The sequence below is a fragment of the Pleurodeles waltl genome, chromosome 7, assembly GCF_031143425.1.
Source record: "Pleurodeles waltl isolate 20211129_DDA chromosome 7, aPleWal1.hap1.20221129, whole genome shotgun sequence".
NCBI classification, from domain to species: Eukaryota; Metazoa; Chordata; class Amphibia; order Caudata; family Salamandridae; genus Pleurodeles; species Pleurodeles waltl.
The window spans coordinates 1,418,305,787-1,418,327,866 of record NC_090446.1 but is presented as its reverse complement, the minus strand read 5'-3'; the positions used below and the strand labels follow the sequence as shown (position 1 = coordinate 1,418,327,866).

Here is a 22,080-nt window from a genome sequence, read left to right as displayed (position 1 = left end):
TCTTAAAATCATGGGTCATGATCTATGGGAGCCACTTGTAGACTTAACTTTCTTAAAAGAAAGAAACATTGGTAGGTTGAGCAAATATTTACAGCCCTCAAGCCTCAGATGTAGCAAGGATACAGACAGGCTAACATTCTGTGAGTACAATAAAGAGTAGATGAATGATCACACACCTGCAGTTTCTAATGCAGCAAACATTGAATGTTGAGTGAGATTTAATACTTGGTAAAAGTGTTTAAAAACTGGATTTAAGTACGTCATTTATATATCACATGATGCCTAAAATGATCACAAAGAGTCGATGGTGTTTGACAACTTATATTGCATACTATTATGAGTAAGCAGAACGAGTAATTTTCATAGGTTTCTAACAATCTAACATACTTTGGTACAGCATTAAAAATCAATTTCAAAGTTATAACAACAATTTTAGATACAAATACGCATCGACCCAGACATATGACATGGCAGTTCCTTTTATTGTTATTGTTAGACACCGTATTTGATTTTTGATGCCAGGAAGGAGACCCTTTTGGTGAGACTGCTATTCTGCACAACTTCCAGCTGCTATTATGACATCGATCCATTCCTTGTAGTAGCAGACTTTGGTGTAGACACCAGGCTTGCATTGTACAGCACATGGTACGTGTCCCCAAGAAACTATTCCAGCCAGAACCTCATTACAGATCAGAGGCCCACCGGAGTCACCCTGCGAAGGAAACAAAATACAGTCACAGGACGCATTGTATGTATACAACTGCTGACAAACAAATCAACAGTCGATTAGCCTCTCCTTGCTATGTCACCCACCGCGATTAGAGTAACTAAGGGAGACACACTAGTTTCAACTATCGCAATACGGAATATTCTGTTTCTGATGCCCAACTATTGATTTAGACATTTGCGGAAAGGGAAGGGCCATGTTAATTCCTACGTTTGCAAAGCACCAATATTGATGGCTAGCCCTAGGTGGCATAGTCAGGGTGTTACTAACTGCCGTAGAATTAACTTCCATTGAAGCAGTAAAAATAAGTTTAGTGCTTCAATATAAAACGGAAGCTCCTATGTATAAGAGCTGCACTGCGGTGCCAGGATTGGGGTTGCAGTCTCTACAGGGGGAATGTTACTCATGCGTAGGGTGCATATTCAATTGCATCAGGAAGGACATGGCGTCGATGACTGCATCACAGCGCAGGAGTCTTCTAAGTTGTGCACTCTTCTTTGCACCGCAAGCTGCTCAAGACAGAGAACTAGACTACTATCTTTAACCTCATCTTTCACCTTTTGTAAATCAGCATTTTGCACACGTGCTCACTTTCAGCTTAAAGTTAGATCCTTTTACTGCACCACTCATTACACAGGCCAGCTATATCACTAGAGATACACAACTTAGCCAACTACTAAGAATGTATCTGTAACCCCACCCACCCTTTGTGAGTGTTAGAAATGGGGTCTTTGGTTGGCAGTCAGGTTGCCCTCTGTCCAAGCAAGGACCCTCACTCTAGTCAGGGTAAGGGAGAATCACACTCAGTTAAACCCCGCTCACCACCTTGGTAGCTTGGCACAAGCAGGCAGGCTTAACGCAGAGACAATGTGTTAAGTATTTGTACCAACACACACAGTAATACAGTGAACCACTACAAAATGACACAACACAGGTTTAGAAAAATCTTATCTAAATAAACAAGACCGAATACAATAAAAATACACAATATACAGTTAAAAATGTGAATTTAGCACTTAAAAGCATGAAAACTGTGCCTTGAGGCACCAATACTGAAACTTGGTATTATGCGGCAACATGACGGAGTTGGTTCCTACAATGTGATGCCAATGGCGCCATTTACAGAGTTGTTCGACCCCGTGTACAGTACCTTAATAAACAAGTAGAAAGCAGGCTGGTGCATGGAGTTGGGGAGAGCAGGTCGCTGGATCTGATGCAGCGCCAGTTCCGGTGCCACAGGGCAGAAGGGCAGAGGCGTCGGGTCCTTACTGCAGGGCAGTGGATGTGAAGCGGCTTCAGATGTGAAGTTGGTCCCTTGGCACTGGCAGATAGGAAGTCCTGTGAAGTCACAATGCAAGGGGTCGCGATGACATCACAGGGCCACAGGGAATGCAGTAGCATTGGTTCATCATGGATATTTGGCTTGCGACACTCCAGTGTCACCAAAGTCGGGCGCGCACAGTGGCTGCAGCAACGTGAGGCCTACAGGGTCATTGGACTTCTACGAGGTCCACGGCCTTGGGGCAGGCCGTGTCGCAGTTCTGGGGTAGTGACGTCAGCCTAGAGAGTAATTTGATTTGTCGCACTCAGCGAGGTCCACGGCCTCCTGGCAGGTGGAGTCACGGTTCGAGGCAGCTGCGTCCTTTGAGAAGTCACACAGCTTTGTCCAGTGTCTGTAGACTTTGTTTTTCCAGGGATTCACTTCCAGGGTTCCAGGAACTGGAATGGCTCCCTCTGGGAAGCTAGAGTCCACAGCAAGTAGACTCAGGTCTTGTTGGTGAAGTCTTTGCAGTCCCTGAGGCTCCAAAACAGGAGGCAAGCTCTACTCCAAGCACTTGGAGATATCTTTCAAGCAGTAATACAACAAAGTCCAGTCTCTGTCCCCTTGCACAGCCAGAAGTAGCAACTGCAGGATAGCCCAACAAAGCACAGTCATAAGCCGGGACAGCACTTGTCCTCAGCTATTCAACTCTGCTCCAGGTAGAGGTTCCTCTTGAATCCTTGAAGTAATCTAAAGTCTGGGGTTTTGGGTCCAATACTTATACCCCTTTCTGACTTTGAAATTGATGAACTTCAAAGCAAAGAAGTAAGATCCTTCCTTGTCCAGGCCAGGCCCCAGCCACACACCAGGTGGTTGGAGACTGCATTGTGTGAGGGCAGGCACAGCCCTTTCAGGTGTGAGTGACCACTCCTCCCCTCCCTCCCAGCACAGATAGCTCATCATGATATGCAGGCTACACCCCAGCCCCCTTTGTGCCACTGTCTTGAGAGAGGTGCAAACAGCCCAAATGTCAAACTGACCCAAACAGGGAATCCACAGACAGGCAGAAGAATGGTTTAGGCAAGAAAACGCCTACTTTCTGAAAGTGAAATTTTCAAACTCACAATCCAAAAACCAACTTCACTGAAAACATGTATTTTTAAATTGCGGCGTACATTGCTAGGATACTTCATGCTATGCAAAAGGTTCATCTGCCTGCCTATATACGTCCCCTTGTAAGTTTACTTACTAAGGACCAGGCGATCTAGCAACGTAAATAGCACAGCAATACAGGGAAAGAGCCAGGACTGACCAAGTAAGGCTGCAACCTTTAAACATGAGTCAGCTTGAGATACAGAATAGATACAAGCACGATATTGGCACAATTCACAATATATTTTTACTAGTATGGATACTTTGCAGCCCAACATAGGCATCTACTGCCTTCCATCCTTGCTGTAAATAGTAGAAGTGCTAGAATTCTTAGCAACAGGCATCACACAAAGGACAGTAAAACCGGGGCATGGTATGTCGCAGGCAGTTTTCAGCAATATACTCTGATAAGAGATGGGCGCTTTGCAGAGGTGGGAATGGGGCCGCTAATGTTGCCTTTGCCACTTTCTCCAGCTACAGCAGGTATGAGGTAAGAGGGGGGCTTCAGCAGAGAGAGCGATTGAGAGAACGAGAGAGTGAACAGAGAGCAAGGAGAGCGAGCGAGAAAAGGACAGCAATGTGAGAGGGGAGGAACATTTTTGCCTGGGATGATTTTGGTTCCCTGTCTGGTCTTGCACTCATGTACAAATGGTGGCCTCTGTGGAAAGGAACAAATGTGCTGCAGTCATCAAATTCTGAATACTCTTAAAGTGGAAATGCTGTGTGATGTGGACCTGTGAATAATGAGCTGTTGTGAAGTGTGTCCTGGATCAAACCACAATGTCATGATCCTGCAGAAAAGCACCATTGATCATACTTTGGTGACACATGTCTGTCAACTTGCTAAAGTTGCCCTAAGAGGGAAGGGTATGCCCAGACATGGGTCCCTTGCTCACTGTGCCACTGGATTCAAGCTAGTCTAGCTGATGAAGGGTGATACTGAGAAACTGGTCCTAGGATGCTTGTTTCCAGTCCAGGGAGGACCTGGCTTGGCAGTTCGCGCTGGACTGTTCCCATGGGGAACAGGGTGAAGACTGATTTGCATATGGCTGGGTCCAACCTGGGGTGGCATGGTGAGCAAAAGAACGATGGATTAAACCCAGATCTGTGACTCAGGGTGAGTGTTTGAAATGTTTCAACACTCCGTCCATCATCCTTTTGTGTTGCTAAAGTTGCCCTAAGTGGGAAGAGTATACCCAGACGTGGGTCCCTTGCTCACTGTGCCACTGGATTCAAGCTAATCTAGCTGATGAAGGGTGATACTCTGAAACTGGTCCTAGGATGCTTGTTTCCAGTCCAGGGAGGACCTGGCCTGGCAGTTCGGACTTGACTGTTCCCATGGGGAACAGGGTGAAGACTGATTTGCATATGGGTGGGTCCAAACTGGGGTGGCATGGTGAGCAAAAGAACGATGGATTAAACCCAGATCTGTGACTCGGGGTGAGTGTTTGAAAAGTTTCAGCACTCCGTCCATCAGCCTTTTGTGTTGCTAAAGTTATCCTCTACCTTTATGCAGAAGCATTGTGAGTAGTGGCAAAAGCTAGACGCTGCCATGATAGCATGGCTGCAGTCATTGTACTCTCCCCATACTTCCCCATGTCAACCATTGAGTGAGGGTCATCACTCTCCCACAGGTCTCACTAGCTGCTCCCCACAGCCTTTTTTTATTATGATTATTTTAACACACCCTCTTTCATGATATCACTGCCAAATTCCCATCACATTCCCTGTTTTCTTTTCTGCCCAATCTTGATATGGATTCAGATGGCACACCACCATTGAGTGCACATTAAGCAGTGTTAATAACTGTGATCCTTGGGTGTTGTACTCAGGAGGAGTGGGGCAAAAACTTGCAGAGTTAATGATAGCAGGCAGTGACAGGGCACCATGAAGGTGAGCATTACATTTTATTCTTGCCAGAGTATGTGCTGGGGCTTAAATGCTTCTGCTTGGTGTCATAAGGTGCTTTTCAGCTCAAATCTTATTGCCTTTAAAGTGTGGTCTTTGAGTGCATATAGCTCACACACAACCCTATAAAAAGGTACTATTACTGTTTTCTTTGTTCTCTGAATAAGTAATGGTTAAAATGGAGACTGCTAATAAAGGTAAAACGTGCAAGAATATGAGCAAGCTCTTCAGCAGCAAGAGGAATAAAGAACTGTCTTGGTTGGAAGGAGAGTTACAGGAAATTGTCAATAAAGTTTTTAATCAAGATTTACGTAAACAAGATAAATGAGCCTGCAGATGGTGCCCATTGGCTTGCTATGTACACAGGACCGAATTGAAGACCCTGTTAGCAAGTATCAGAAACAATTCGGATTTTCTTGTTCTTGATTCTCAAGAAGATTGTTTTGCTAGGTTTAGAACAGAGGAACACAACTCCTTTCCAGTGGATGTGCCAGTGCAAAGTATAGTGGATGAGAAGTGGAAGGATATTGAGAACAATCATTTCCCGGACTTTTAGTGAAAGAAATAACAAAAGGTTAAACCCTTATTGGCCTTCAAATTCTTCTCAGTCATCATTAGTATGAGAAAATGCTCCTTTTTGCATATCACCCCAAGTTCTTGTTGGATTTTATTTCTGGTTTTTAGACTCTGTCCACTGGGTCACAACTGACCAGTGCCCAGGGTATGTGCTCTGCCCCTATAAATTCGCTAAACCCTGATTGGCACATTCAACTCTCTTATAAGGCCACAATACATGGTATAGAGGCAGAGTCCCTGGCATGGAAAATTAATTGTGACCTGTGGACTGCAGCACGTACTGTGCCACTATCTAGTATCGCAAAGAAAAACATTGTTTCAGGCCTACTATTATAGCCTAACTGCTGTGATGTAAAGCCTGCAGTGAGACACATTAAAATAACTCCTTTTCACAGTAAAAAAATCTTCCATTTAAGTATTAGAAAGTCACACCTATGTAGGCCTTGTAGCCCACAAAGTAGGGTGCATGGTATCTAAAAGTGCAACATGTAGAAAATTAATGTTACAATGTCCCTACCTTGACAAGGCCTTAAAAGCTATTTACAGTGAGGCAAGCCTTGCTGTTCTATGTATAACATCTGAGTGCAGACTACAATACTAATCCTGTATTCTGGCTATAGGACCAGCTAGAAAAAAATTCAATAACTATTTTAAATAGTTACTAAAAAATACAGATCAATGTTGAAGTCAGATTCTTTATAAATATTACGGAAAAGTAATTTTTTAAAAGTCTACTTTTCCCTGATTGAAGTTCAAGGAGATTAATTTGTATTCACTCTCCAGCTTCTCCCAGCCTCTACCTGGCCTGAATAATGTGTGAAGTAGGTGTGAAACTCATCTCAGGAGCACACAAAGGGGGCCATTATGACCCTGGTGGTAGGAGATAATGTGGCGGTAGTACAGCCAACAGGCTGGCGGTACATACCGCCACATTATGGCATTGGCGGATTGGCTACAGCGGGAGAGCCCATACTACAACATTAACTGCGCTAGGGAGAAGTTGCCCCATAATGCTTTGCAAGCATTCATTTTGAAAAATGTTTTGCTCATAACTCAGCCTGTGGTGGTCCTAGAACAATGGGACCACCACCAAAAGATTCAGCATGACACACTCTTTCTGTTTAGGTAATGGGTCTGGGTCCCTGCACTAGGTTAGTGGGGATCTCAAAATAATAAATGTTCCCACCATTCAGTCTCTTTTTAAGATTTCTTTTGGCTTGAACTTTAAATTTGGAGCTTGGAATAGTTTGTGTTCTAAGGGCCTTAATATTGCAGTAGGCCTGTCCAGCCTGAAAGTTTATAGGCCACTATGGGGCACATTACAAACCCAGCGGTTTGAGTATCTTAAGGATTGCAGATTGCCACGCTAAATCTCCCAAACTGCCAACCTTAGGGTTTGATGAGTAAATTACTCCATTGTCCCAAGTAACTATAACTTGTGCCCTAAACTATACTTCGTGTCCTCTCCATGCACTGCTAATTACCTCACAAATTACAATACTCATAATATCTTTGATAACATTATTGATAATGTCACTGTAACATCAGGGGCACGAGATAACTCTAACAATAAATGTTGGTTTTCTATGGTTTGGTACATTTAAAATGTGAGCCGAACTATAACATCCCAGTAACCTTGGGTTTTTTAATAGGAATATATATATATATGTGTATATATATATATACATTTAGTAAGGGTCACTGCAATGAGGCACAGGTGCTGAATCCAACGTTTTGAAAAAGTTCCCATACTTTTTTGGTGCCAAAAAAATCACAGAGGTAAGATTCCAGGACCTCAGGGGGACACCTAGAGACCCTGAGCGTCAGACAGAAGGAAATAGCAAAGTTCAGCCTTTGCCACTGGGCTGCAGGGATTCTTCAGAGGGATGTCCTCATCAGCTTCTTTATGTTACTGAAACCACTAGGGGGATCATCCTCATGGTCCTTGGAGATCTTTCTGTTTTTTGGATTTCAAGTGCAAGAAGGGCCAACCTCCTTGGGTCGTTCAAATCGGTCACAGATTTCAAATGCAGTATGTTCAGTTCATCTGGTATCCTTTTGCATGTCCAACAGTTGTCTGGGGAAGCCTGAGTGGGTGAAGGACACCCAAACCTACTCTTAGTTTCTCTCTGACAAATGAATTTAAGGTTCCCAGACCCTGACCTAACTGCAGTAGTTCCAGTTGGATTGACTGTAAACAGGCCCAACATTCCATGTATAAGGGCATGTTCAAGAAGGAAAAAGATTCTGCCCAAACTAAACTTGGGAAATCACCAATGCCCTCCCACATATAACTCTAAAATCTAGTTAGAAGCAAGTACTGTACTCACAACATTCTCAGGGACAGACGTCCGGTAGAAGCAGGACACTTCAGTAACCATACAGGAGATATACAAGAATTGTCTTGAAAATCTGTTTTCTTCCTTTCAGGAGCACCCCATGTGGCTCCACAATTGCTACAGGATGCTCACAGCTGCCATGCTGAATATTCTGTGAAGTTCAGAGGAGTCATGTCTGCTCATTCAATTCAACATTTTGGTCCTCATTTCAACATTGGCTGTAAAAGCCGCCTACTGCAGCAGCGATGGCCACCGAAAGATCACCGCCGTGGCTACCATCTGTTTGCCAAATTATGACCACAGCCGGATTTCAGCCACAAGAAGGGCGGAAATCCAGCTGTGGCCATACTGGCGGATGGAGGTAAGGTGGTGCTGCTACCAACAGCAGTGCCACACCAGTAGACCGCTACCAGCCGCATCATGACACATAATACGGCCTAGTGGTGTTCTGCTGGAGGGCACTGCTGGCGGTAGCAGCGCTCTATCCCGTTCCCTGCCAGAAGACCCCCTGGATGCAGGTAAGTTGGGCTTCAGACAGGAGATGGGGGTTTTGTGTGTGTGTGTGTGTGTGTGTATTTGTGTGCATGTATGTGTGAGTGTGTGTGTGAACACAACTGTGTGTGTAGTGTTGTGTGCGTGGGTGTATGCATGTATGAGAATGCACGTACAAATGGAAATGTGAATGCATGTCTGCGTATCAGTGTGAATGTGTGTACGAATGTGTGCGAGAACAAATGGATGCATGCGTGAATGACTGCGTGTATGCAAGTGTGAGTGAGTGTGTTCCTCCTACCAGTGACAGGGAATGAATTCCCTGTCACTGCTAGGGCCTACTGCCATGGTTTTAGTGGTATTGTGAACGCCATGAAAACCATGGCGGTGGCAGGCTAAGATGCCGCTGGCCAAAGCGACATTAGTGATTGTTTATATGCAGGAAGGGAGACCTTCCTGCACATAAACAATCACACACCTCAAAGCAGACATCCTTGCACGATGGTGCAAGTATGCCTGCGTTTGCGCTGGCAGCTAAATTTAGTGCCAGGGCAGTGGACAACACAGGAGGACACCCTATTCACTTAAATACAGCATATTCCTGCGTTTCTAAAGTGACGCAGCTCAGTTCTGCCAATTTTGGCGCAGCACTGCTCTGCACAACTTTTCCATAAATCTGGCCCTCAGTGTAAGACTGGTGAAACAAAGAGCCAATCTTCCTAGGAAACAATATGCAGTCCACCTGCTAAGGACACACAACAAATATTATGCTAATGTTCTCTGAAACCACACAGTGCAGGTATGACCCTCACAAAACCTGAAAAATAATTCTTAGGAAGCAGAACCAGACAAAGACCCTTACAAAACGAGCACTTCTCACTAATACTTGTTTAGAGACAGCATCATACAGAGTTCCTGACAAAATATGACTATACAAAAGCAAGGTTAGAAACAAAACAACTTAGGCCGCTCGCATAACATAAAAACGCTCATCATTGGGACATTCTCAGAGAGAGCTCTATGCTGAAATTGTTTTTTCGCAGCTGAAGTATTATGAAATTCATAAGTTTCCGCGGAGACAAGTTAGAACGGCAAATATTTCCCAGATAAAGTAACCCTATGTCCGAGAGACATTTTCTCCTCAAAGAAGTCTCCAGCCAGCATTTTGAGTGACATCTGAGTACGAGGTATGGCCTGACATTCTGGTTTCAGCAGTGACAGAGGCAAGTACATTTTGCTGAATTTCAGACAATTATGATGAAATCTGTTAAATTTAGCAAAAAAATAATTAACAATTTTACCCACCCCTGCAGAGCAAAAAAAAAAAATAGATCATTTATATTTATTGAATATTGCCCTGGTGCAGATGAGGCATAAGATTAAACAGATATGCGATGATTCAATGTGCTATGAACAGAAGACAAGTAACAGAATTTGGCTCCTCAAAGCAGACTAGAGTGGTTATAAACCATTGTGAAGATGTCAGGTTTGTAAAAAGTGACACAAACCAGCACAAAGTGGTGCATTGGGATGCTTTTGTGCTGGAAAGTAGACTTAAAGTAAGGCAAGGGAGCTCCATGCATGAAGAGGGAGTATTATCGGTGGTACGTGAGCATTAGCATATAATCACCGATGGACAGTGATGCCAGTCACCACCCTCCCACCTGACGATGCCATGGATGCACTGTATTTACAATACAGAGCTCCATAGCGCACGTTTTCACAGACTGACACATCTGTTGGTGACACACTCATGCATTGTTGGAGTAGAGTAAAAAAAAGGATGCTACTCCAGCAATGCATGGAAGGCTCCCACATGAAAAAGCCCTGCCTCAGTTTAATGCCTGCTCTGAGCAGGCATTATATTTGGTGCAGTGAAGTCACAGAACGATACAGTGGAATGTAAATTTTACTAGGTCAGTACTGTGTGTCTTGTCTCCTCGGAACATCTGCCTTTAATATCATTGCCGGGAGCTGGTGCCCATGGGTGATGTTGCATCAGAACAGGTGTGATAGAAGGACAGATCCCACCTTATGGATTTCACCACTTCCAAGAACTCTGTCAATCTGAAATACATACTGTGTTCTGTGATTTTAAAGTGATGTATATTATTATTGAGGTTTAAAGGGTGTAGTGTTTATTGTAAATAAGCCTTCCTCTCACTTCAAAGCTCCTTGCGTGTGGTCCATGTTGAGTGGCTCCTTCATTGCAGCAAGGAAACTGGATCTGGTAGTGCTTGTATTTGCCTTCTTAAGCTCAGATGATGAAGTACACAGTAAGGGGGTCATTCCGTCCCCGGCGGGCGGCGGGTGCCGCCCGCCGGGCGGAAACCGCCCAAACACCGCCCGCGGTCAAATGACCGCGGGGACCATTTCAACTTTCCCGCTGGGCCGGCGGGCGATCTTCAAAAGATCGCCCGCCGGCCCAGCGGGAAAGCCCCAGCAAAGATGAAGCCGGCTCCGAATGGAGCCGGCGGATTTGCTGGGGTGCGACGGGTGCAGTTGCACCCGTCGCAAATTTCAGTGTCTGCTATGCAGACACTGAAATTCTCAGTGGGGCCCTCTTACGGGGGCCCCTGCAGTGCCCATGCCATTGGCATGGGCACTGCAGGGGCCCCCAGGGGCCCACGACACCCCTCACCGCCATCCTGTTCCTGGCGGTCAAAACCGCCAGGAACAGGATGGCAGTGAGGGGGTCGGAATCCCTCATGGGGATTCCTCAGGGCAGCGGAAAACCGCCGGTTTTCCGTGTCTGACCGCGGCCAAACCGCCGCGGTCAGAATGCCCTTAGGAGCACCGCCAGCCTGTTGGCGGTGCTCCCGCCGACCCAGGTCCTAGAGGTCAAGGACCGCCAGGGTCGGAATGACCCCCTAAGTCTTATATCTAATTCTGAAGTGAACTGATTTTTTGGGAATTAAAAATTGCATTTTCTTAAACACCTATACATTTCTTTTTTCAAAGTAGCCAGTTTGTGGAGTGGAGGGCAGGAGCTTTTGCCACACTTGGCTTTTTATTGAATTTGGTATGTGTTGTAAACTGCAGTATAAACAAGCCCTTGAGGAGAGACAAGTAGGTGTCTGCACTACCTTGCATTGTGTAAAACTCTGACAAGAAATTGGAATATAAGGCTGGAAAAGTATTTTCTTTTTATTTTAACAGAATGAAAAGACTTGCAAGAATTCTTGCCTCACAATGCAATAAGCAGAGTAGCCTGAGACGATTTATGGCCCCAATGATAGAGATAAGCAATACCATGTATGCAATGTCGTCAGTGCTGGCAGAGAGGGACCCTGGAGAGAGACACTTGAGATGCAAATAAATGCTAAGTAAGTTTCACATCATTCCTTTTAAGTTTAGCTACATTGTACCAGAAAGGGCATATTGTGGCTTTCATGAACAGTAAGCTAAATGACTGGGTGTTTCTTTAGTAAAATAAGCTAATTTTAGGAGCCAGAGGTAAATGAGGACAGCACTGGAATAAAGCCAAAACAAATGCTACATGGAAGGAGATAGGAAGAACGGAATACTGCAATAAAACGCAGCCAGCTACCAGACTAAAACACCAACAGTGAAAGGGGAGTACCAAAGAAATAACAAAAATAGTCACAGCAACAGATAAAGAAACCAAAGTGGAATAATACAGTAGTTGGTCACTACTCTGAAACAGAAATAGGAGGGAGAAAGCAGAACTGACCACTATTGAGCAAGAATTTTTAAAGGATACTGCAACCAACACATGAAATCGTTTTAAGCCATGAGAAGTAAACTAAAAGTATACACGAGGTCTAACACTTACGCTCAGCCTAAAAATGACACTCTGAGATGAGAGTCCCAGATTCTCTATAGTTTGGCGTAGTATTCCTGCTGATAGATTTGTGCTGATTTTTTGAGGCACTGTAAGAGAGGACTCCCTCTTGAGCAGAATATGTGGTCACTTCGTTGTTGATTAGAGTAGAATGCACTATCAATAAGGCTTGCTATTGCGGAATGCAGTTCAAATGTATGTCCTGATATTTGACCCTGTGGCTATATGTGCATTTATGAAAAGAAAATGACAGCCACATCTGAGTAGAATGTTGAGAGTGAGATCTGGATACAAGGAAGGATGTGATGAGTGTGCCAGCTTAGCTGTAACCTGTGAAGATATGTTGGATTCCCCCCCCCCCCACATATAAACAATGACAAAAGTGTGGTTATTGTCCTTAAATGATGAGGGAACGATAAATGCAGCTGGAATTAATGAGTTAATGGATGTCCCTTTGTTGTTCTGAAGTGTGATAGCAACATGGATTTTAACAGGATCAAAACAAGGAGGAGCAGGTGGGAGAACTACTTTTGGTGGCGTTCTCTTTAAGTACGTCTCTATGCAGTTCTGTAGACACAGCATTTGTGTATGGTAATGCTCCTCACAGTAGGATAGTCTCCAGCCTGGAGCACCCACAACAGAGACAGGAAGAGGTTTGAGCCATCTGCTCCAGGCTATGCACAATCACAAGACAGTGATCAGGAAAGAAACAAAAGGATTGTTTTATCTAAAAGACCCTTCTCACTCTGTACCCCCTTCACCCTCACAATCAACCAAGTGGCAGTGTTACAGGAAGGACTTAACTGGATTTCTATAGGAGCCTTCTTTGTTCTCACTTCACTGACTAGGTCTTCCTCCGCCTACATCCTAATACACTTTGTTGGAAAATGGATTATTGGTAAGGGCAGGTAGGTACCTACAGTTAGCAATAGGCCACTAACCTCCACTTAGGTCCAGTTAGGTCTCAGTAAATTAAACCCACCTCAACCCTTGGCAACAAGCGACAAGGCTTAACTTAGGAGACAGAGGCGGTCATTCTGACCGCCGCCCGCCATGCGGTCACCGCCGAATGACCGCACGCGGTTTTGACCGCGGTGGCCATTCCAACTTTCCCGCTGGGCCGGCGGGCGACTGCCAAAAGGGCGCCCGCCGGCCCAGCGGGAAAGCCCCTGCAACGAGGAAGCTGGCTCCGAATGGAGCCGGCGGAGTTGCAGGGGTGCGACGGGTGCAGTGGCACCCGTCGCGATTTTCACTGTCTGCTAAGCAGACAGTGAAAATCTTTGTGGGGCCCTGTTAGGGGGCCCCTGCACTGCCCATGCCAGTGGCATGGGCAGTGCAAGGGCCCCCAGGGGCCCCACGACACCCGTTCCCACCATCCTGGTTCTGGCTGTGAAAACCGCCAGAAACAGGCTGGCGGGAAGGGGGTCGGAATCCCCATGGCGGCGCTGCAAGCAGCGCCACCATGGAGGATTCCCTGGGCCAGGGGAAAACCGTCAGGAAACCGCCGGTTTCCCTTTTCTGACCGCGGCTTTACCGCCTCGGTCAGAATAGCCCAGGAAGCACCGCCAGCCTGTTGGCGGTGCTTCCGCTGCCCTGCGCCCTGGCGGTCAGAGACCGCCAGGGTTGGAATGAGGGCCAGAGTGTAAAGCATTCAAATATCACAAAACAGTAATTAAATAAAACACAGGAAACAGTTTAAAAATCCAAAACCAATTTATAAAAATATATTATATTTTTATCTTTAAAATGACACAAAAACGAATAAATTCGGATAAGGGTACCGGAGATATTAATTTTTAAAGAATTATTGTTTTCTAGCGTCTAGAAACAAAAAGCGCTGATCTGGTCATCTGGTCGCACCTCGACCGGGGCAAAGTCAAAGTTTAAGGCCGACCGCGATGGAGCCTAGCTTGGCTACAGCCCGCGGGAGACCTCGGTCAAAAGTTTACCTTCGCACTTAGTCGTTTTTCTGAAGACTTTTCTTCAGCGGGACGAACCTGCAAGTCTAATCTGACCTCCTGGAACTCTCTTCCGGATACGCATCGCGGAAGCCCTCAGTGGAGATTTTTACCTTTGAACTTAGTTGTTTTTTCGAGGTGAAAATCCTTCGACCGGGGCAAACCTGGATCTTGATCTGACGTCCTTGGGGCCCTCCTCGGATACGCTGGCTGGGAGGTCCCGGTCAACTTCCCACATTCGGACTTAGGGGGTCATTCTGACCTCGGCGGTAAAAGGCGCCTACCGCCGGTCAGAAATCCTCCATAATTCCGCCGCGGTCACGGTAACCCGCCACGGTCATTCTGACCCGCAGAAGGCAAACCTCCGAAAATCCGACAGCCACAACCGACCGCCAGACCAGCGGTCGGCGGAAAGGTGGAGGTGACCAAACCTCCACCGCCACGCCAACAGAAATACGCCCATGCCATTACGACCCAAGAATCCACGCGGCGGTCATTCAAACGCGGTATTCCATTGGCGGGACACACCGCCGCGGTCAGAATACACACAAACGAACAAAACTCAGCCACATTGGACGATTTGAATCCCACACACCTGATACACATACACACACCACTCCCACACACACAATACAATATAAAACACCCACCCACATCACCCACAAACCCCTACGCAAAAAAATTCTGAAAGAAGGCCAGAGCGAGACACCAGCATCCACAAACTAACAGCCACAGCCACTCAACACCATCACCCACACACTATCCACACACAAAACAACACACACCACCACACTCAACACACTTAACTACACATACTCCACCCCACACATCATACACACCACCCCATGGCACCCCAAAGACAACCCCGCTTCACAGACGAAGAACTCAGGGTCATGGTGGAGGAAATCGTTCGGGTAGAGCCCCAGCTGTTCGGCACACAGATACAATACACCAGCATTGCCCGGAGGACGGAGCTATGGCAGAGGATTGTCGACAGGGTCAACGCAGTGGGACAGCACCCCAGAAATCGGGAAGACATCAGGAAGCGATGGAACGACCTACGGGGGAAGGTGCGTTCCATGGTATCCAGGCACAACATCGCCGTGCAGAAGACTGGCGGAGGACCCCCACCTCAACCCCCACAATTCACATCATGGGAGGAGGAAGTCTTGAACATCCTGCATCCTGACGGCCTCGCAGGAGTCGGCGGAGGAATGGATACTGGTAAGTTGAAGCTTCACCACTGCTTCCCCCCCACCTGCATGCCAAATCATACCCCAACCCTCACCCCCATCCTCGAACCCCACCCTCACCCCCACCCCCATCCTCACCCCCACCCTCACCCCCACCACCATCCTCACCCCCACCACCATCCTCACCCCCACCCCCAGCACACCTATTCCCCGCCAATGTCTCACCATCACAACCCACACATCCCAAAACCTAGGCCTGCATGCGTCCACTAAGCATGGACACCCATCACCAAAGCATGCCCAATGCATATACACATCCCCCCCACAAGCCACCCTCACCAAAGCCCCCACACACGAATGCCAGCACTTGGGGACACGAGAACCCATAGATACACCCATATGCCACACATTGAAACTATAACCATACCTCTATACCCCTGCAGGACCCGACCGTCAACACACCGCGGCGGAGGGGCCAGAATTCTCCACACCCCCCACCCAAGAGGCCGTCAGCGATGACAGCAGCTCTGTCGACCTGGAAACCGATGACCAGCCCGGACCATCGGGGACCTCTGGACAGTCGGTTCCCCTCACACAGGCCCAGGCCACTACAGCCCCAAACCCCTCTGGGAACACCAGCACAGCTCCCACCCAGCTGGCCCATGCCTCTGTCTCCAGGGCGCGTCAATCTGCGGTGTGTCTACCACTACAGGGCACCCAGGATAACCCACCACCCCAACAACAACAGGGCCTGGGGGCAGTGGTAGTGGGCACACCGGCCAGGGGGCAGAGGCCCAGGGAAACAGGGCAACTCGGAGGGCAGCTGTGCGACAGGGGGGGGACGGGCCCAGGGAACCCACTCTCCACGAGGTCCTCACCACCATCATGGGAGCATACAACCGCTCCCAGGAGACGATGGCGACGGTACTGGCCCGGTTCCAGGAGATCCAGGTACTGCAGGAGGAACACTATCGGGGGTACAGGGAGGACATCAGAGCCATCAACACCACCCTGGTTACCATGGTAGGGCTGCTGCAGGACCTCGTCAACACCAGGGCGGACACTCAACAACACCCAAGGGCCCCTGCCACTAGCCTGGACCAAGAACAGCCAACCACCTCCGCCGGCGCTAGTGGACAGGAGGCCCTCGCACAGCAGCAGCCCACCAGACCCCCACCTCCTGCAGGAGAAGAACCACCCCGCAAGAGGGCCCTGAGATCTCGCAAGAAGACAGAGTAGGATGTCAAGACCCCCGCCAGCAATGGATACCACCTGATGTCATCCCACTGTCCCACATTGTCACCCTGTCCATCCTTGAACTGCCCATGCTCCATCTCTCCACAGGCCTCTGGACAATGCACCTGTGTGACTGTTACTCTGGACTCTGCCATGGACATTCCTTCACCATAGCCCCCATCCACTTGAAACCACCCATCCCATTTTGAGCACTTAAATAAACACCAATTTTGCACAAAACTATCTGGAGTCTGGCTGTGATTTCAATATATTGTAATTGACATGACAGTGCAAATATGTCCTTGTACATGGTGAAGTCAACAAACAGCTGCCACAAAGCTGTAGTCCATGGGGAAACGAAGCACAGGACTCGTAGTGGGGACCCCAGATCTGAAATAGGGAGGGAAAAGCCAAAACTCAGTCATCATACACTGGGGCAAATAGACAGGCAGCAGAGATGCAGGAGAGTAGTTAACATTTACTAAATTATCTTTGAAATGTTACCTTTGTCCTATTGGAAGTACTGTTCAATGATTCTGTCCCTGTTGTCTGTTTCAGCCCCGTCGTCTTCCTCCTCGTCACTCTCCTCAGGTTCCACCGCTGCCACAACACCACCGTCTCGACCATCCTCCTGCAGGAAAGGCACCTGGCGGCGCAAAGCCAGGTTGTGAAGCATGCAGCAGGCCACGATGATGTGACACACCTTCTTAGGTGAGTACATTAGGGATCCACCTGTCATATGCAGGCACCTAAACCTGGCCTTTAGGAGGCCAAAGGTGCGTTCGATCACCCTCCTAGTACGCCCATGGGCCTCATTGTACCGTTCCTCTGCCCTGGTCCGGGGATTCCTTACTGGGGTCAGTAGCCACAACAGGTTGGGGTACCCAGAGTCCCCCACTAGCCATACACGGTGTCTCTGTAGCTGTTCCATCACGTAAGGGATGCTGCTATTCCTGAGGATGTAGGCGTCATGCACTGACCCTGGGAATTTGGCATTTACATGCGAGATGTACTGGTCAGCCAAACACACCACCTGGATGTTCATTGAATGGTAATTTTTTCTGTTCCTGTACACCTGCTCCCTGTCTCTTGGGGGAACCAAAGCCACATGGGTCCCATCAATGGCACCAATTACGTTGGGAATATGTCCAAGGGCGTAGAAATCACCCTTCACTGTAGCCAATTCGCCCACCTCAGGGAAAATGATGTAGCTCCTCACGGATTTCATCAGGGCAGACAACACTCTGGATAACACCTTCGAAAACATGGGCTGAGACATCCCAGAAGCAATTCCCACTGTTGTCTGAAATGACCCACTTGCCAAGAAATGGAGTACTGACATGACCTGCACCAGAGGGGGAATCCCTGTGGGTTGGCGGATGGGGGACATCAGGTCGGGCTCCAGCTGGGCACACAGTTCATGGATAGTGGCACGGTTAAGACGGTAGGTCAGGATAATGTGGCGTTCTTCCATTGTCGACAGGTCCACCAGCGGTCGGTACACGGGAGGATTCATCCGTCTCCTCGCCCAACCCAGCGGACGGTGCCTAGGAAGGACAACATGGAGCACACAGTCAAGCAACCCACAGGTACGTACTCACAGCTAGCACAGTAAACGATTCTCTATGCAGTGAATGGCGTGTCTGAGTGGCTATGCAAGGCCTAGGCCTGTGTGACGCAGTTGAAATTGAGCCATGTGGGCCCTGGAAATGGCGGCTGCCTGACCTGTGAAGTGTGACAATGGGATGTGAGGTCAATGCGCTGGCGTGGCACACCGCGGCGGGCGGCGGGCGAAGACCTCGGCGCGAAGCCGCATTGGTTAACATTGAAGCCTATGGGTTTCAGGAGCCAATGGCGAAGGGCGCCGGCGGTGGCGGGACTCACCGCCGCGGTACGCACCGCCGCGGACGTGACCGCCATTTTCTATCTACTTATCCACTTGCGACTTGAACTTTCACAGGAGAGGACCTATACTGCAAGTGTTGCTGTGACCTCGGTCTGGAAGGGACAATGGCTGCTGCGCCTGGGGAAAGGGCCCCTGCCTTCACTGGAGAGGAGTTGGAGAAACTTGTGGATGGGGTCCTCCCCCAGTATGCGCTACTCTACGGTCCTCCAGACCAACAAGTGAGTTTAATTCAATCTGGATTTGGGGCCACTGGCTGGCTTGGGGGCCTGGCGGGGGGCCTGGCGGGGATGGGGGGCATGTTGGGCCTGGCGGGGGCCTGGCGGGGATGGGGGGCATGTTGGGCATGGCGGGGGGCATGGCGGGGGGCCTGGCGGGGATGGGGGGCATGTTGGGCCTGGCGGGGGGCCTGGCGGGGATGGGGGGCATGTTGGGCCTGGCGGGGGGCCTGGCGGGGATGGGGGTTATGTTGGGCATGGCGGGGGCATGGCGGGGGGCCTGGCGGGGATGGGGGGCATGTTGGGCCTGGCGGGGGGCCTGGCGGGGATGGGGGCATGTTGGGCCTGGCGGGGGGCATGGCGGGGGGCCTGGCGGGGATGGGGGGCGTTGGGCCACTGGCAAGGAAAATGCTGACAAACTTGAACGTGGTATTTCTCCCTCCCTGTACGTGTCACATAGGTCCGCGCCCATGAGAAGATCGGGATTTGGCGTGCCATCGCCAAGGAAGTCCGGACCCTGGGGGTCCACCATCGACGGGGCACCCACTGCCGCAAGAGGTGGGAGGACATCCGCCGCGGGACCAAGAAGACCGCCGAGTCTCTGCTGGGGATGGCCTCCCAACGTAGGCGGGGTGCCTGCCGTCAACTGAGCCCCCTGATGTTCCGGATCCTGGCGGTGGCCTACCCTGATTTGGATGGGCGCGTGAGGGCAGCACAGCAGACACAAGGGGGTGAGTACAAGCATTATCTACTCTGTTGTCACGCAGTGGAGGTGTCTGGGTGGGGGAGGAGGGTCTGGGGGTCCCCCTAGGCCAGGGCGATATTTGTAGGCTGGGCACCCCCGTAAGCCCCTGTGTCCCCAGCCACCACCCTCAGTAGTTTGTCAGTACAGCCATCCCTGGGCCGTGTCATCCATGGGTGCAGTTGTCAACTCTAGGCGTGTAGGGCATGTTCCACGGAATGCGTAGCGGACCCCAAGTGCGCAACTTAGTGCAGGGGGCATCTGTGTCTGTCATGTCCGCTAACTGTACCGGAGATCCATGTACTCAATATCCCTTTATTTCTCTCTCCCCCCCCCTTTTTGTTTGTCTTTCTGTGCTTGTGTGCATCAGCATCATCAGGCGGAGGAGAAGTGGCATCGGGGCAGGAGGGAGCTGCATCTCACATGGCCCAGGAGGGCCATGCCACAGAGTCAGACTGGACCAGTGAGACGGAGGGCGAGGGGAGCCCCACGACGGGGACGACTGGACCCTGCAGCGACACGGACACGTCCTCGGAAGGGGGCTCCCTTGCGGGGGTGGCACCATCCGTGCCCCCCGCCATTACAGGTACAGCCGCCACCCAGCGCACCATCTCCGCCCTCCCAGCAGCCCCTCAGCGTTCGCCCCGTGCCCGCTCTGCCAGGAAGCCGGGCATCTCCTTCGCCCCAGGCACCTCAGGCCCTGCCCCTGTTACCCCCGCTGCCCTCAGTGAGGAGGTCATTGACCTCCTCCGAACGCTCATTGTTGGGCAGACTACCCTTTTGAATGCCATCCAGGGGGTGGAGAGGGAGGTTCATCGCAGCAATGCGTACCTGGAGGGCATTCATTCGGGTCAGGCTGCCCATCAGCGATCGTTCCAGGCTCTGGCCTCAGCACTGACGGCAGCCATTGTCCCTGTCTCCTGCCTCCCTCTACTAACTCCCTCCTCCCAGTCTCCTGTTCCTCTGCCTGTCCCACCCACACCATCAGACCAGCCTGCACACACCTCAACACCCAAGAGAAGCTCATCCAAACATAAGCACCACAGATCACGCAGACATTCACACACGCAACATTCCGATGCAGACATGCCAACAGTCACTACCACCTCTGTGACCCCCACCTCCTCGTCTCCCTCCTCCCTCCCTGTGACGTCTACACTCACACCTCCATTCACCTCACCATCAGCCAGTGTTTCCATCACCAGCACACCCTCCACTCCAGTCCGCACACGTGCAGTCACCACCCCCACTGCCATTTACACGTCCCCTGTGTCCTCTCCCACTGTGTCTGTCACCCCCTCTTCCACACCACACAAACGCAGCCACCCACCCACCCAACAGCCATCCACCTCACGACAGCCTATCCCTCCTGCACCTGCACCCAAAGACAGCAAACGTGACTCACCTACAACCACATCCTCTCCCTCCACTCCCATTCCCACTGTACCTCCCACTCTCCATTGTCCCAAGAAACTCTTCCTCGCCACTACTAACTTCTTTCCTGACCCTGAGCCCCCCCCCTCCTTCTCGTCGGGGTAAGAAGAGCACCTCAGCCACCACCAGCCCTGCAGCCCCCTTGACAAGGGTGCAGGGGTATTGGAGCCCGCCAGCCCGCATGTCTGGATCTTCGCCCAGCAGCAAGGGGACAGCCAGCCCACCCCCTGGGAAGAGGAGCAGAAGGCGGAAGGGGCGCCGCAGGAGCCCGCCTTCTACATCCCCCCCGGACACCACCCAGAGACAGTCACCAGCCACAGCTCCAAAGGGAGGAAAGGGCCACAGGCCCACGACTAAGGAGGGCAAGGGCAGCAAGTCGGAGAGGTCAGGCAGCAGGCCTGCTGCCCAGGAGGAGCCCACAACCCCCATAGCCGCTGCCCCGGGAGGAACCGGCACAGCTGCCCCGGGAGAGCCCACCACCCCCATAGCCGCTGCCCAGGGAGGACCCAGCCCAGCTGGCCAGGAGGGCCCCACCACCCACAGCCCAGGTGGGCATTGAAGGAGCACCATCCCCGCTGCCCAGGAGGGCACCACCAGGCAATGAGCAGTTGGCCATAGACCGGCCGCCGTCTCCAGAACCGCTGAACTGGGCCCCGCCGTCTCCAGAACCGCTGAACTGGGCCCCGCCGTCTCATGAACCGCTGAACTGGGCCCCGCCGTCTCAAGAACCGCTGAACTGGGCCCTTCAAGGCAAGGAGCGCTGAACTGGGCCCCGGCGTCTCAAGAACCGCTGAACTGGGCCCTTCAAGGCAAGGAGCGCTGAACTGGGCCCCACCGTCTCATGAACCGCTGAACTGGGCCCCGCCGTCTCAAGAACCGCTGAACTGGGCCCTTCAAGGCAAGGAGCGCTGAACTGGGCCCCGCCGTCTCAAGAACCGCTGAACTGGGCCCTTCAAGGCAAGGAGCGCTGAACTGGGCCCCGCCGTCTCCAGAACCGCTGAACTGGGCCCCGCCGTCTCAAGCACCGCTCCGCTGGGCCCCGCCGTCTCAAGAACCGCTGAACTGGGCCCTTCAAGGCAAGGAGCGCTGAACTGGGCCCCGCCGTCTCAAGAACCACTGAACTGGGCCCTTCAAGG

General features: G+C 50.3%; 1 protein-coding gene across 1 annotated transcript in view; it reads right to left on the bottom strand.

Moving 5' to 3' along the window:
- Positions 1-287: 287 nt before the first annotated feature.
- The window catches only part of LOC138246425 (trypsin-like), a 261,406-nt gene continuing 239,613 nt past the window's right edge, over positions 288-22,080 (bottom strand). The window contains exon 5 of the mRNA XM_069201034.1: positions 288-712. Coding sequence (XP_069057135.1) covers positions 548-712 — 165 coding nt within the window. The 3' untranslated portion in view covers positions 288-547. The remainder of the gene's footprint in view (positions 713-22,080) is intronic.